This window comes from Hylobates moloch, unplaced genomic scaffold (genome assembly GCF_009828535.3).
Source record: "Hylobates moloch isolate HMO894 unplaced genomic scaffold, HMol_V3 SCAFFOLD_3, whole genome shotgun sequence".
Taxonomy (NCBI): domain Eukaryota; kingdom Metazoa; phylum Chordata; class Mammalia; order Primates; family Hylobatidae; genus Hylobates; species Hylobates moloch.
This window is the reverse complement of record NW_026652278.1, coordinates 97,685,676-97,701,587: the sequence shown is the minus strand read 5'-3', so window position 1 is coordinate 97,701,587 and position 15,912 is coordinate 97,685,676. Positions and strand designations below refer to the sequence as shown.

The window sequence follows — 15,912 nt, the reverse complement described above, 5'->3', positions numbered from 1 at the left end:
TTTCATCTTTATTTCAAGATTGGCCAATGTAATTTACAGTGATGCCATTTATAAAAGATCACTCTGGCTGCAGAGGCCGCTCGCTGGAGGGGGCAAGCGTGGATGGATGCAGTCAGGTTACTGCAGGGATCCCGAGAATAGAAGATAACTTGGAGTAGGAGGGGAGGGTGACTCATCACGAACCATAAGGAAACTTTTGAAAGGTTTTTATCAACTTGGTTCAGGAAAGGTTGCTATAAGTGTAGATGAAACTCCGACTCTGTTGGGCAACACGCTTGCAGGGTCATCATTTGAAGTTATTATCAGAGCCCCACATGACCACAGTGAGACAGGAAGGAAGGCAGAGAATGATCAGGACCAGAGGCCTCTTGTTCTGTCCCTACCCCATGCGGCTTCTCCATCTGCAATCAAGAAGCAGCCGGTGAGACTTGGAGAATTGGCACAACTATCACATGGCCATCCAGCTGGCTTTGAACATTCTCAGCATTTTTTCCTTCAAACATGCCACTCAGAGAGCAAGAAAAGCGAACCCCTGCCAGTAACTGTTCATTAATGATCACAGAGGACCTGGTGCCCAGCATAAAGATTGGCTTAGAGATACTCTTCTTCTCCCAGGATCAGAAATGGTACAAGATGGGTGCTCACAGTGAGTGGTATATAACCATGTGAGTCAAAGCAGAAAAATACATTGCTTTCTTTCTGTTTATTTGCAAATCTATTTTATACTGATGACTTAGCACTCAAAAACCTAAGACTCAACAGAACCCCGAGGAGAAAGAGAAAATACTGTTTCCAGAAGAAAAATACAATATATCCTTAAATAAATTAGACTCAGGTTGTTGCATTACAAGCTGCTAAGAATGTTTTATCAGGAATGGGTAAAGACAATGAAAGGATGCTACATACATTCTTTTAATTGTATTTATTTATTTATTTTGAGACAGAGTCTTGCTCTGTCACACAGGCTGGAGTGCAATGGTGTGATCTCGGCTCACTGCAACCTCCATCTCCCAGGCTCAAGAGGTCCTCCTGCCTCAGCCTCCCAAGTAGCTAGTACTACAGGCATGCACCACCATGCCTGACCCATATGCATTCTTTTTAATTTGCCATGGAACATTTACAGGAATCGACAGTTATTGGAATGCTCTCGTCATTGCAATGCAGAAAAATTTATAGCAAATATAATTATCTTACTAAAAAGATTCAGAAGAATGAGCTGAATAATTATGATACTTAATAAAAAAATAGTTCAATGAAGTGACTGGATACAAGAGCAGCACTTTAAAGTGAGTATTTATACACTAACAATAAGAAATCAAAATGTTTAACTTGAAAAAAGTTCCCATGTCGGGATTAGCAAAATAATAATAAAAATATCTATGACTAAATCTCATAAGAAATGTTTTAGATACACATGGAAAAAAGCTATTAAGTATAACTAAATTACGTAAAAGATTAAATGGATGAATGGTCATACCTTGTGCCTGAACAAGATAATTCAACATTATTAAAATTGCAGTTTATCCAAAAATAATTTATACATCCATGTAAACCAACCAAAATGCCCACAGAATTTTGGGGTTTTGTTAACATGATTTTCAACTCATTCTAAAGATGATCTAGAATGAAAAATCCAAAAAATAAGTTTTAAAAATGTTAAGGTACCTATCTGGTCTACCAAATTTCAAAATATATCAATGCTGTAGTAATTAAAACAGCATGTAACTAGCATGGGAACATCCAAATAAGTTAATGCAAAGAGAAAGATCCAGAAACAAACTCTCACGTGTGAGATTGCAGAATTTGATGAAGGTGGCATCCCAGATTATTGGAGGGAAGAGCAGATAGGCCAATAATCTGTATTGATACAACTGACTGTCCCTCTAGAGAAAAAGAAGTGAAGTTAGATGCATACCTTCTATTATACATAAAGTCAATTCCAGAAGGATTAAGAATTTGAACTTAAAAAAAAAAAGCTATAAAACTAACAGAGGGAACTAGAAAGTATTTTTGTCCTTTTGGAATGGCTTCAGAAAAAACCTTCCTAGTTCTTGAGAAACAAAACCTATAAGCCATGAAGAAATAGAAGATATTTATTAATGTACAAGAGGGTAGACAAAAAGACATCCAGCTGGGCGCAGTGGCTCACATTTGTAATTCCAGCACTTTGGGAGGCCAAGGCAGGTGGATCATCTGAGGTCAGGAGTTCGAGAGCAGCCTGACCAATATGGCGAAACCCCATCTCTACTAAAAATACAAAAATTAGCCAGGTGTAGTGGCACGCTCCTGTAGTCCCAGCTGCTTGGGAGGCTGTGACAGGAGAATTGCTTGAACTGGGGAGGCAGAGGTTGCAGTGAACCAAGATGGCGACACTGTACTCCAGCCTGGGCAACACAGTGAGATTCCAACTCAAAAAAAAAAAAAAGAGAGACATCTGACACACTAACAGAAAATAAATATCTGCAATTAGTATAACAGCTAAAGGATTAATTTGCACCATCAAGAATTAAAAAGACAAACAACCACACAGAAAAATAGGCAAAGGACATAATACAATGGCTATTTGACATACAAAAAAATTGTCAACCTCACTAGTAACTAGAAATATGAAAATTCAAACAAGATACATTTCCCCCTATGAGAATTGGCCAAAATAAAAAATAACACAAAGACTACACATCGATGAGAATTTACAACAATGGATTCCAATCCTATATTAACAACTTCTTTTAATTTTTTTTTTTTTTTTTTTTTTTTAAGTTCCAGGATACATGTGTAGAACATGCAGGTTTGTTACATAGGTAAACGTGTGCCATGTGGTTTGCTGCACCTATCAACCCATCACCTAGATTTTCAGCCCCACATGCATTAGCTATCTCTCCTCACGCTCGCCCCCTCCCCTTGGCCACCTCCCCTGACAGGCCCCGGTGTGTGTTGTTCCCCTCCCTCTGTCCATGTGTTCTCATTGTAGATGAACAGTTTTATTACCACGGGGAGATTTAAAAGTCTATCAATGCCTAGACTCCTGCCTGAACCAATTCAATCAAAACTTCCAAAAATGGTACCCAGGCATCAGGGTCTTTTGTTTATTTGCTCCATCGTTTAACAGCCCTGGCTAATTTCACTCTGAGGTTGAAGGTCCAAGGTTGAAAACTATTGGTATGTTACTGGTAGAGTGTAAATTGATATTTGCTTTCTATAAGGAGCTATGAAACTTTTTTTTACATAAACCGTTTGTTTTATTACTCTTCATTATTTCTCTTTAAATTGAAAATTTTTTAATGCAAGTCTTCTCAAATTGTAGTGTGCGTATATTATTTTTCTCTTTGTTTTAAACAGCTTTATTGACATATAATTGATATAAAAACTGCACATCTTTAATGTATACAATTTGAAGAGTTTGGGTATATGCATATATATCCAACACCTGTGAAATCATTACTACAATGAAAGTAATAAATATATCCATCACCTGAAAACACGTCCTTTGTCTCTGCCTTTCTTGTGGTAAGAACACTTAATATGAGATCTACTTCTTAAATGTTTTAAGTGCACAATATATATTGTTAACTATAGGTACTATGTTGTACAGCAGATATCTAGAACTTATTCATCTTTCATAAATGAAATTTTATACCCATTGAACAGTTACATAAAACTGCCTTAGCTATCACAGTTCATTCCAATCAAAAATCTTATAAATATCTTGGCATGTGTATAGAACTCCCTATTAGTGCTAACGAAAATGTAAACGTGCATTCTCTTTGACCCAAGCAATTCCATTTCAAAGAATCCATCCTATAGAAATAATGTATATATCCAAAGAATGTGTAAAAATATTAGCTACAGTATTGTTTGCAGTAACAAAAACTGATTTGAGGGACAACTTAAATGTTATCAATGAGGCAATTGTTCAATAACTTAATGATATATACCATTAATGAAATACTAGGTAGTAATTAAAAGGAGTGAGGCAGATATGAAAGATCACCAAGACAGAATATTAAATATAAAAAGCAAAATGTAGAATAATAAATAGTAGGATTTCATTTATGTATATAAATTATATATGTATATAAACAGAGAAACATCTAGAAGGGGCTTTCACTTTGCATGGCTTGAAGTTTCACATTGAGCATATCTGAGTGTGCTATTTGTATAATATTTAAAGATTTTAAACACAGAAGGGAGTAAGGGAAACAGGGGAAGAATACCACATGCTTCTGCTATGCCCTGTGTCACAGAAACGTCAGCAGCCAACAACCAGACTCACCCCGGGAGCAACAGCTGGGAAGAACCATAGCCCTCCGACAGAAATCTCAAAGGCCAATGGACCAAAAAGGGACATGGAGTTTAATATTTTTCCTGCAAATATGCAATTTTAAATAATGATGACAATAGATCCATATAAAGATGTAAAGTGAAAAATCATTTATACCAAATCTGGTGCCTTTTATTCACTCCTTAACTCATGTATTTAAAAATTCTTCAGCATGCAGCCTCTGTAACAGGCCATGAGTGTGTGTTTTTAAAACAGAAAGCAAAGTAGCCTAGCACATTATAGAAACTGGGAACCAGCCAGCACCACTACTCTTCTCCAATCTACTTAGCTTTCTCAAATGAATTTTAGGGGAAAAGCATATTTTAAGGAACAAAAATAATTGTTGTTGCAAAAACATGGGGCAAGAAATTCCCCCGAAAAGATCTACTACATAAAGCTGCCTTAGGTATCACAGTTCATTCCAATCAAAAATCTTATAAATAACTAGATGGGTATGTGTATCATATCATGCTCTAGCTGTGCTGGCTCATAGCACACGTTCATGAATAAACACATGAGTGAATGAATGAATGAATGAATGAGTTAAAGCTTCAGGGAACTCCCCTGAGATTTTTAATATTGTCATGTTTCAGTTGTTAAGTTGATGTGGTAGCATAGTGCTAGCTAGTGGTCATATAAACTATTATGAGTCAGTAGCACTGTATCATCATACTGATCTAATTGTCTTTACTCTGCTTTTTCTCCACACATATTTATTTTTGACTGCCAAGAGGCAAGGAAAGTTTAAAGCTCAAAAATTTAAATACAGATTCCCCTTTGGGAAAGATGGAGAGGAGCCTCTCCATTTGTTCCACAATCTCCTTTATAACAAAAATAAAAGACGACAAATTCTTTTGTGGGCAACATAAGCATACAAGTAACACACATTACCAGTAATCCAAATACTTAAAATGGATTTACTTCTTACACTACAATATTTATGAAAGCATAAATGCAGATTCTGAGTAGACTTTTTTTAGCTAATGGAATTTAAATATGTTATGATTTCAAACAAGCAATTTAAAAAAATAGTCACAAAAGTTGTCCTATTCATTTGTCACTGACTTTTTAAAGAAAGTCAACCCACATCAATGTAGCAACACATGTACTAACTTAAAGAATGTTTCTCAGGAACATGGTACTCATTTGCCTTTCTAACTACTGGAGTTGATTTGAGTGGATGAACAGTGACCATCGTTTTCCATTTTTGAAATACTCTTTTTAACAAGAATAACTCTGTGCCATCACATTCTTTTCCATTTTTTTAAGTAAAATCTCAGCAAAAGAGCACAGTCTAATATGGCCTTCCAAACATGAATACTGAGTTCCTTTATGGGAAGGGCTCCTTGTTGACTCTCACTCGAATGAAGAAATCCAAACAAGAGAAAAGACAGGAAGATACAACAGCAAGTTCTGCAGGCCTCCTGGGTCCTGAATTTCTTGACAGTGGAACCGAACAACCAGGCAATGGGCAATAAAGATAGAAGCCTGGACTCAGTCCCGGCCCGCAGCTGCCTTCTGTGTGGCCTGGAGCAAAGAATTTCTCAGCTTTTCCACCAATGAAACAAGGATCAAACTACCTGCCACTCCATACCCAAAACTCAAGTAATGGGAAAGGAATTTAATTAACTGTAATTGATTGCAAAGTACATCAAATTCCTACAACAAAAACTCATACAACTTCCAATTACCACTCGAAAGAATTCTTTAACCAATTAAGAGGTGTGTGTGTGTGTGTGTGTGTGTGTGTTTAATCAGTTTACGTAAGATCATTAAGGAACTGAGCCTCACAAATGCAGTCTTTAACAAAGGTTTTCAAGTTTGAAAAATGTCCTTGCCAAGAATCCACCTCCAGAGAAGAAACCCAAAACCTGCCAGGGAGAGAGCTCTGGGAGTCCCTTCTGAAGCTGGCAGCCCAGTGGCATTTCTGATGTGAATGTCTTTTAGATGTCACTCTGGAATAGAGTATTGACCACTGCTAAGCTGGGATCCACCAGGCATCTGGTGGCCTGAAAATGCTCAATTTGTGGTTACAGAGCAGAAGCATGGCAAGCAATCCGGCTCATGTGAAAGGTGAAATCAGCGCCAGCGTTTGATGAATTTGATGATACAGGATGAACAAATTAGGCTTAGGCTACCCCTCACCAACCCATCGTGGGTCAGGGGCAAGGATGAATGTGTGGTAATGGCCATCCTTTCTACCAATGTAACCTCATTGTCACTGTCTTCTCATCCCTTCCCATTAGATTCACTTGGCATACCACCTGCTGGTGGATTCATCTTTCCAAATCAATGCTTTCATCATCCCTTTCCCCACTTTCCCACCTGGACTCTGATCAAAATCCCAGGTACAGAAGCTGGCATCCCACAGGGAGGAGGTACACGTGGAGAAATGGCCCTGGGAATGAGCCCTAGAGGCCTCCATCATTGCAGCAAGTACTCAGGAATAAGACTGGCTGGATGAAGCATTTCAGAGTATGGGCAGATATCCAGCTGTGCTTGCCAATATAACCCTTGTTGAACCTAGAGCTGGTGCCTGGATAATACAGGCATCTTATCCTGTAGTGACAGCTCTAGGAAATATCTTCAAGGGAAAGAAAGCATAATTCTAGGCCCAGCCTCTGACATGCCTCTAAACTACCAAAAAGCCGACCAACCAACCACGTCCTCAGCATTATTCTAGTCTTCTCAATGTTTTATTGGATTTACTGATCCTATAGGGTTAAAACCATACCCACTCCACCTTCAATCCACATTGAAATGGATTTCAATGTGTTTTTGACCTTGGGTCCACAAATTCTTTTTCATTATAATGTGTATAAAATGCAAATCTACTTATAATTATGACCCTTCAACATTTTACCCCACTCTACTGAAGAATATCCATTTGCATGAATTTATAACATATACTACTTGTAACTAATATTTATTTCCACATTTCCAAACAAAATATCCTAGATCCCTTCTCCTATTTCACAAAAGGGCTCTCCACCTACTTTATTTAGAAATGAGCACGATTTCACTGAAGTTTTAGAGAGACTCATAGATTTAGTATGGAGCACAGAGACATTAACAAACCATCTCCTTTAATCGCTGGAAGTGATCAAAAGCAAGACATTTTCCTTGCAAGATTTGAAAACAATTTTGGCCAGAGGAAAAAATAATATCCATATAAAGTCAGCAAATACAGCAATCAACTAGTATGTCTACAAGAAAGACGGCAGGAAAAGGAAGAGAGAGGGATGCAAGAAAAGTGGGAAAGAAGTCAACAGCAGAAGGAAAGACAGGCTCAGAGGCAGGAAGAACTGCTTTCAGGGGGCTCAGAGTGAAGAACAGCAATGCCCTGCCACTAAGGAACCTTGCCCTCTCCCCTTCACACCATCAGGGCAGAGGTGGGGAGGCGAGCTTGTGCACATTAGCAAGATGCCCTGCAAGATACAGCAACAAATTTAATGTGGTCTCTCTACTCAAGAAGTAGGTATTAAGACAGACAACCTGAACCATCAGGATGGCAGAAGGCAGAACACAAGTGCTTATCAGTAAGGTAGCTGAAAAGGGGGTTCATTGCTTCCTTTAGAATTAGGGTATAGCATCATCAGCTATGGGCAAGAAAAGAAGCTGGAAGGTTGGTGAGTAAAAATGTGATACATTCATTAATTTAAAAATCAAATTGTGTTCAAAAAATCCAGATGAAAAGAATATCTACATATATAAAACTTGCAGGTTGAAATTAACATATGTCAAACCAAATAATTAAATACAAACTCTATTTATGTGCCAAGATATGAGCTCATAGCTCTGGAGGAAGAATAAGCTATAGTTCATTGACCTGTTTGGGTATTAATGAGCTCGTTAAATCTTTTTTTTTTTCCCAACAATCACAGACATTACTCTACTTGGAAAATGGTAAATAGAAAGTCAGGTCAACATGAATATTTCTCTGCTAGCTTAAATCTACATTTAAGCCATAATTTCATAAATTAAAGTGTCAGGTGTATTTATTTGGAGATTACCTAGAGACATTCAATTTTGCATTTCATAGACTTTTAATATCATTTTGTGTCTCCATATAAAATATTTATCTGTGTCAAAAACCTTGAAATCATTTATAGATATACTTTTCCTTTTATTGGCTATGTGAAGAATATTTACCTGTGGGAACTATAAGAATTCCAAGCAATTTACTGTCTGGCCAAGAGTATCACATTTGCACATGATTTATTGATGAATTTATTGTGCAAATTTAAGTAGCACTTCATCAATATATGTTTTCTTTAGCTGTACTGGGACAGAAATAGTGCATCTCTTTTTGGCCTAAAGCTACATGGACTTATCCTAAATAGTTGAAAAACTCAAGACAGTTATCCAGTAATTAGGCTATTATGAGAAACTCTCTTTGCCATGTTCACTGGGAGGATATTATTGAGGCTGTTCACTCTCTCACTCCGTGCCTGCCCCATTAAATCCTAAGGGAGAAAATTCTTTCTGCTCTTAGCACCAGGATCAGTTATACTCACTGGCAACTGGTTTGTTTTTATTTTAAGATGTTGAGAGACTTTCCCTCCCTGTATTAACTCACTCTATTTCCCTCCTTTTATTGATTGCTAGAGAACTGAAAGTAAAAGTTGAAGGCCACCTGCATGAGTCAGTTCAGTCTCCATGCCACACATTTTCTACAATAATAATAAGCAATAAAAATGATTATTATTGCCAACAGTTACTAAGTACTTTGTGCTAAGCACTTTACACGTGTTATACTTCATTTAATATTCTTAATAATCCTAATATAAGAGAACTTTTATTTTTCCAGCTTCACCAATGAGGAAACTGAAGCTTAGAGGGGTTAGTCAACTCACTCAAGGCCACTGAGTAAGCGGCAGAATTTCAACTCAACTGGTCTTTCCAACGTCAAAGATCATGCTTCTAATTACTCTGGTATTCTGCTTCCTGGTCCATCTTTTGTTTCTGCCATTTTGACTCTTGTTTCCTTTTGCTAATGAAATAAAGACAATGGACCAGGACTCTTGGGAAAAACTCAGGACTCTCTTAATTCATCTTCTGAAAGACTATGTCTTGGACGGGCGTAGAGGCTCATGCCTGTAATTCCAGCAATTTGGGAGGCCAATGCGGGAATATTGCGTGAGGCCAGGAGTTCAAGATCAGCCTGGGAAAGAGAAAAGGAAAGCGGAGAGGAGAGGAGAGGAGAGGGGAGGGGAGAGGAGGGGAGCGGAGGGGAGGCGAGGCGAGGCGAGGAGGGGAGGAAGAAAGAGGGAAAGAAAGAAAGGAAAGGAAAGGGAAGGAAGAAACGAAGGAAGGAAGGAAGGAAGGAAGGCAGGCTAAGCCCCAATGGCCCCATCTAGAGCTGCCCACCTCAGAGAGAGTGGTGTTGGCAAAGTTCTCCACTGCCGGTTATTTTTTTTCCCTCCAGATGACATGCTTTTTAGGAGTCCAGGAGAGGTAATCACAGGAGGCTCTGTGGTTCAGTAAAGATGCAGAGGCACTGTTGCAAGCGTGGCCTAAATGTCCCAAAGCTGGACATGGTCACCGTGCGTGTCATTCTGGACTGCTGTGTTGAACTATGTGGTTTGTGCACAAATACTCCTGCCAAAGGGGAGTGCAGGAGCGTGTGGCCTGAATCTAGCCTGTGCTCCATGCTAGTGTTTCCAAATTCCCGACAGGTTAATCTTCAAGATTCAGGAATATGCAACCAAAATTCCTAGGAATTTTCATGAGTTCCCAAAATTATATTATTCTGTATTTTTCCTAACATTTCATTTACATGTCTTTAAATAATAATGAATGCCTATAATAATAGTGAATCATTTCTATCATAATAAACAGTGAATCATTTTTTGTGGTAGAGTTATGCTAAAAATTTCAGAGGTTTTCTGAAAAAAAAAACTTATGTAATAAATGCATGATTTATTATTATTACGAGCCAGAATATGTGACATAATTATATTGCAACAACATGTAAAACCAATGTGCACCTGATATAGAAATTTCATAATACAAAACACTAAATGAGAGAAACATTAACACAAAATAAATGCCAAATAAAAACCATTTTAAAAATTGACAGATGCCACAAAATATTTAATATTTATAAAGTGTCACGCTTAAAATGAAATTTTAAAACTCACAAAATATTTGTTTGTTTGTTTGTTTCATGACAGACAGTCCAGACTAAAAACATATTTTTCATTTTGCATTGATGTTGGTCAAATCATTAGGAGCCTGCCAAAAGGATCTCCAAGTTGAGCATTAGGGCTTGTTTCGTATAAGCTCATTTCCTTTTTGAAATATGAAAATATTATTTATTTATTTATTTATTATTATTATTATTATTATTATTATTTTGAGATGGAGTTTTGCTCTTACCTCCCAGGCTGGAGTGCAATGGCATGATCTTGGCTCGCTGCAACCTCCACCTCCTGGGTTCAAGCAATTCTCCTGCCTCAGCATCCCGAGTAGTTGGGATTACAGGCATGCGCCACCACGCCTGGCTAATTTTTTTTGTATTTTTAGTAGAGACAGAGTTTCACCATGTTGGCCAGGCTGGTCTCGAACTCCTGACCTCAGATGATCCACCCTCCTTGGCCTCCCAAAGTGCTGGGATTATAGGTGTGAGCCACCGCGCCTGGCCAAAATATTATTTATTTTTAATTGACAAAGAATAATTGTATATTTTTATGGGGTACAATGTGATATTTTGATAAATGTTTACATTGCGCAATGATTAAATCAAGCAAAGCCACTGGCAAATGCTCTTGGTTGATTTAACCAAACACATGGAAAAGCAGAAAGAAACCATGAGTTAAGTCAAATACTTTTTCACAAATACTTCTGGACGTCGGCTTTACACAAGGCCTAGATATCATCAATACTTGCTGTCTGACATCAGAAATGAATATTAATCTGGGTTTTGGTGAGCCATTCCCCTTGCCCTCCTGCAAATTCAAATACTTAAATACATTACGTGGGCCAATTATTATGTAAAATATTCTCATATATGCTATCTGATGTGAGAGAAATGAAAATGAACCAATCCACACTATAAGCACCCACAATGCCTTAGGAACCATGCTATGGTTCAAGTGTGTTTTATTAAACTTTATAATAGTCCTATAGTACAGGTATATTAATTTTATTCTATGGGTTGAGAAAATTAGGGCTCAAAACTGTAACATTTCAACAGCTACGTTGCTAGTAAGTGAAACAGCCTGGAGTTTAACCAAAGTCCAGCTTTAAAAATCCATGTTATTTCTTCCACACCATACTACAAATCATAAAATGGCAGCAAGGCTCAGTGTCGGCTGTTTACCATGCCCACTGCCCAGCCAGGAGAGAGGGTTGGTACCAGGCAGCCTGGTTGCTCCATGAGGATGAATCTTGCATCCTCAGGGTAATAAGACCTTGCCCTGCACCAACTTAGACAAAACAACAGGAATGCTTACTACTCTTATTTGAAAGAAACATAAAGTAAACTTGGAAGCAGCATATACATCTTTGGGAAAGTATTTTAAATGAACATTGCAAACACACGACCATAGGCCTTTCTTACCTTTAAATATTTCACCAGCTTCTGAATTTGCCAATATTCTGATGGCAAATCTGCACTTGCTTCCTGACGATGGTCAGGTGGTTCTTCATCTTCCTCACTTTCTGAGGAGCTATCACTAACAATTTCCTCTATCTTTTCAGCACTCTTCCTAAGAACAATAACAACACACATACACATGTAAGCTATAGTGTGGAGATCTATTAAGATCCACATGAGGCCAGGTGCAGTGGCTCAAGCCTATAATCCCAGTGCTTTGGGAGGCTGAGGTGGGAGGATTACTTAAGGCCAAGAGTTCAACACCAGCCTGGACAACATAGCAAGGCTCTGTCTCTACAAAAAACATACTTAATTAGCCAGACATGGTGGTGCATGCCTGTAATCTCAGCTACTCAGGAGGCTTGACGCAGGAGGATCGCTTGAGCCCAGGAGTTTGAGCTGCAGTAAACCATTATTACATTATCATACCACTGCACTCCAGCCTGGGAGACAGAGCAAGACCTTGTCTCAAAACGTAAAAATAAAAAGGAGCTCCATGAGGTGAATAAACCTGTCTCTATCACAGGTGCAATTGCTCCGGGTACAATAATCATAATAAAGAAAACAGTGAGAAATAAACAAGGGTATTCAGTAAATGTCCTAAGGCTGCGCTTTTCAATAAGACTGCCACTCATTGCATGTGGTCATCTATATTTATAGGTATTTGAACTTATTTATTTAACTAAAAGTAAAGAAAATTAAAAATCCGGTTCTCCAATCACACTAGCCACATTTCAAGTGCTCAATGGCCCACGTGCCTCATGGTTACCACACTGGACAGCTCAGATATTGACTATTTCTATTATTCCAGTAAGTTCAACTGGGCAGTGCCGCAAGGCCCTAAAGTGAAAGAGTCTCTTTTACCAAAGAGAGCCAATATTCAGTACATCCCTCCATAATGCCTACACTGAAGTACTTGCAAGGGCACAAGGTGCCAAAGAACAGCAATGACATGAACATAATCAGGTTCAGGACCAAAGAGTTAACCACCAACTCTGAGAGGTATTACTATGCAAAGTGTTGAGTTCCACAGAAGTACACCACATTCTATGGTTTGATGCATGGACAACAGCATTACAAGAGCCTTCTGGAATCCAGTATATACCCTATGTCCCTGCAGAGGTCCCTCATGCACATGCACACTCATCACACCAGCTTGTCTCCACCTCCCACCACAGGAATGCCAGGTTACTGCCATTGGGTCACCAAGCCCACAATGATGTCTCAGGAACTACTCATCCATCACTCACATGTGGAGAGGTGCTGAACCCAGGATATTGATCCTGATATTGTTTCCCACATATTCCTCATCTCACAGGACAGAAGCAAACTTTTAAATCTTCTAGCTAATTTTAATATTAAATAATACCAACAGCAGCCACCAGTTTTGGCTATTTTGCCCTGGGTACTTTTTTTCTTTTTTAGACGAGATCTCACTCTGTCGCCCAGGCTGGAGTGCAGTGGCGTGATCTTGGTTCACTGCAACCTCCGCCTGCCGGTTTCAAGTGATTCTCCTGCCTCAGCCTCCTGAGTAGCTGGACTTACAGGCATGCGCCACCACATCTGGCTAATTTTTGTATTTTTAGTAGTGACGGGGTTTTCACCATGTTGGCCAGGCTGGTCTCGAACTCTTGACCTCGTGATCCTCCCGTCTCGGCCTCCCAAAGTGCTGGTATTACAGGCATGAGCCACTGTGCCCGGCCTGTCCCAGGCACTTTATATTCATTATTTCTAAACCTCACAACCACCTTGCAAAACAGGCTCTATTATCCCCATTCTACAAGCAAGGAAATATCAGAGAAATTAAGAGGAGAAAAGAAATCATTCACTCTGAAGGATCCAAAATTACTTAAAATATGACTTTTGCCCAACACATATTAAGATGTCCTTAAATATCAAAGTCACAAAGTTAATGACCATAATAGAACACACAAGTCCACAATACTTTTCCTCTAACTCTGAAATCCAAAACGCTCTGAAAACTATTTTTCCCCCCAACTGGACTTAACTTGTTGCTAAGGCCTTATATGAATTGATACTAGACTATTTATGGTCTTTATTCCTCCCACTCAGTGTGAATATTCATGTTTCACTACAGAAATGCTCATGTTTTTGATTATAGGGTATTGGCTCACACTCCAATAGAGGTTATCATATAATATATATGCATTTCATTACCCTTTTTTGAAGTGAGTTTTTTAGAACCCCATGCATTTGGCCACAAGAGTTCAGGACAACAGACTGTGGGTTAAATGTCTCATTTTAATTCTCTCAACAATCTATGAGGTTGTCATTACTCTCATTATAGAGACAATGAGTTAAAAATAATTTGGGCCGGGCATGGTGTTTCACGCCAGTAATCCCAGCACTTTGGGAAGCCGAGGTGAGTGGATTGCCTGAAGTTGGGAGTTTGAGACCAGCCTAGCCAACATGGTGAAACCCTGTCTCTACTAAAAATACAAAAATTAGCTGGGTGTGGTGGCGTGTGCCTCTTGTCCCAGTTACTTGGAAGGCTGAGGTAGGAGAAGCACTTGAACCTGGAAGGCAGAGGTTGCAATGAGGCAAGATCGTGCTACTGCACTCCAGCCTGGATGACAGAGCAAGACTCTGTAATATTAATAATAATAATAACTTGAACAAAACTCCATGGTTAGTGAAGTGGCTGTGCTAAAACACCTAGTTGTAATGGGAGCTGTTCATCTTGGTTCCTAGATGAGCTGGGGTAGTCTTTTAACTTACGTGTGCCTTGGTTTCCTCACCTGAAAATTGGGGATGATAATAGCAATTAGTATGTAAAAAGCTTATAACAATGCCTGGCATAGTGTGAAATATGTGTTAGATAGTTCTGTATTATCATGCGTGTCCATTCACCAAACGTGCATGGAGGGCCTGTTGGCTGCCAGGTATCAAGGGAACACTACTGAAGAATGCTGTCTTTCGGTATCTTTCTTAAACTCCAAGGAAAAGCTGTGGTTTTGTTTTTGAAGATCTGATCTGTTTTCATCTTAGGGACCACATAAATTAAGTAACGGGTTAGGTTTTTGTCTTTACCTTGATCTTCAGCAAGAACAGAATCAAATCTGTGGTCTATGAGTAATTATCTAAGTTCCTATTATTTTGTAGCTCAGTACCTTGTCCACTTTGGTCACCATCAGAAAATTTTTATTTCTGTGTTTTCTTGTATTGTCTTAGTAAGTTCCATGAAGGCAAGGACCATTTCTGTCTTTTATACTGTCTCCCCTAGCACAAGGAAGGCACTCAATAAATATTTGCTAGAAGAATTAATAAATTAAAGAAAGTATGAATAAGTGAATGAACAAATGACTTCAGTCTAGGTTAAGATTTTGGAAGAAGGGTACTTCTGGTGATAATTCCAGGAAGTGGCAGTAGCAGCAGCTTGATGGAGAGGAGGCAACAGTCAGTGAGACTGAAACCAGGGAGTGCATAGGCCAAGATTTGGTACTGGTTTTCCTCTTGGGGTTTCAGGTTTTTCAAGATGATGATGGGACGTAGGATGAAAGTGATAGTCAGTCAATGTCAAAATCGTCAGTGATAATGGATCCATAGCAAACAGCAACCAGGAAAGACAGAGGGTTATATTAGCCTCATAGGAAAGGAGGTCTAATCTGGAGTAAGGTAGTTTGAAGCAATAAAGAGGAGATTTCTGCCTATGGTCCCCATGCCCTGTGGTTACACAGGGCCTGGGAAAAGAAGATCTGAAGGAGAATCGCTGCTGTCATGGAAAAGTTTCAATAAATGCAAGAAAGGAGAGCATGGAAGCTTTGGTGCATAGGGTGAGGATATAAGGAAATTCATTTCCTTGTAGTATAAGGGGGGCCAAGGAAAAAATGTAGAAGAAAGAGCAAAGTGGAAGAATGATTCATTTGAGATATTGCAGAGCAAGATACGGAGAAGAGTCCAGGAGGAGACAGGACTCATTCGAGTTTGCATTTAGAGTAGTGTCCATGGGTAAGAGGAACCCAAGAATCCT

General features: G+C 38.9%; 1 protein-coding gene across 4 annotated transcripts in view; it reads right to left on the bottom strand.

Annotated features, from left to right (window-relative positions):
• The window catches only part of ODAD2 (outer dynein arm docking complex subunit 2), a 188,147-nt gene that overhangs the window by 138,830 nt on the left and 33,405 nt on the right, over window positions 1–15,912 (bottom strand). For all 4 annotated transcript variants that reach the window (XM_032171671.2, XM_032171676.2, XM_058436598.1 and 1 more), the window contains one exon: window positions 11,886–12,033. In XM_032171671.2, coding sequence (XP_032027562.1) covers window positions 11,886–12,033 — 148 coding nt within the window. The remainder of the gene's footprint in view (window positions 1–11,885; window positions 12,034–15,912) is intronic.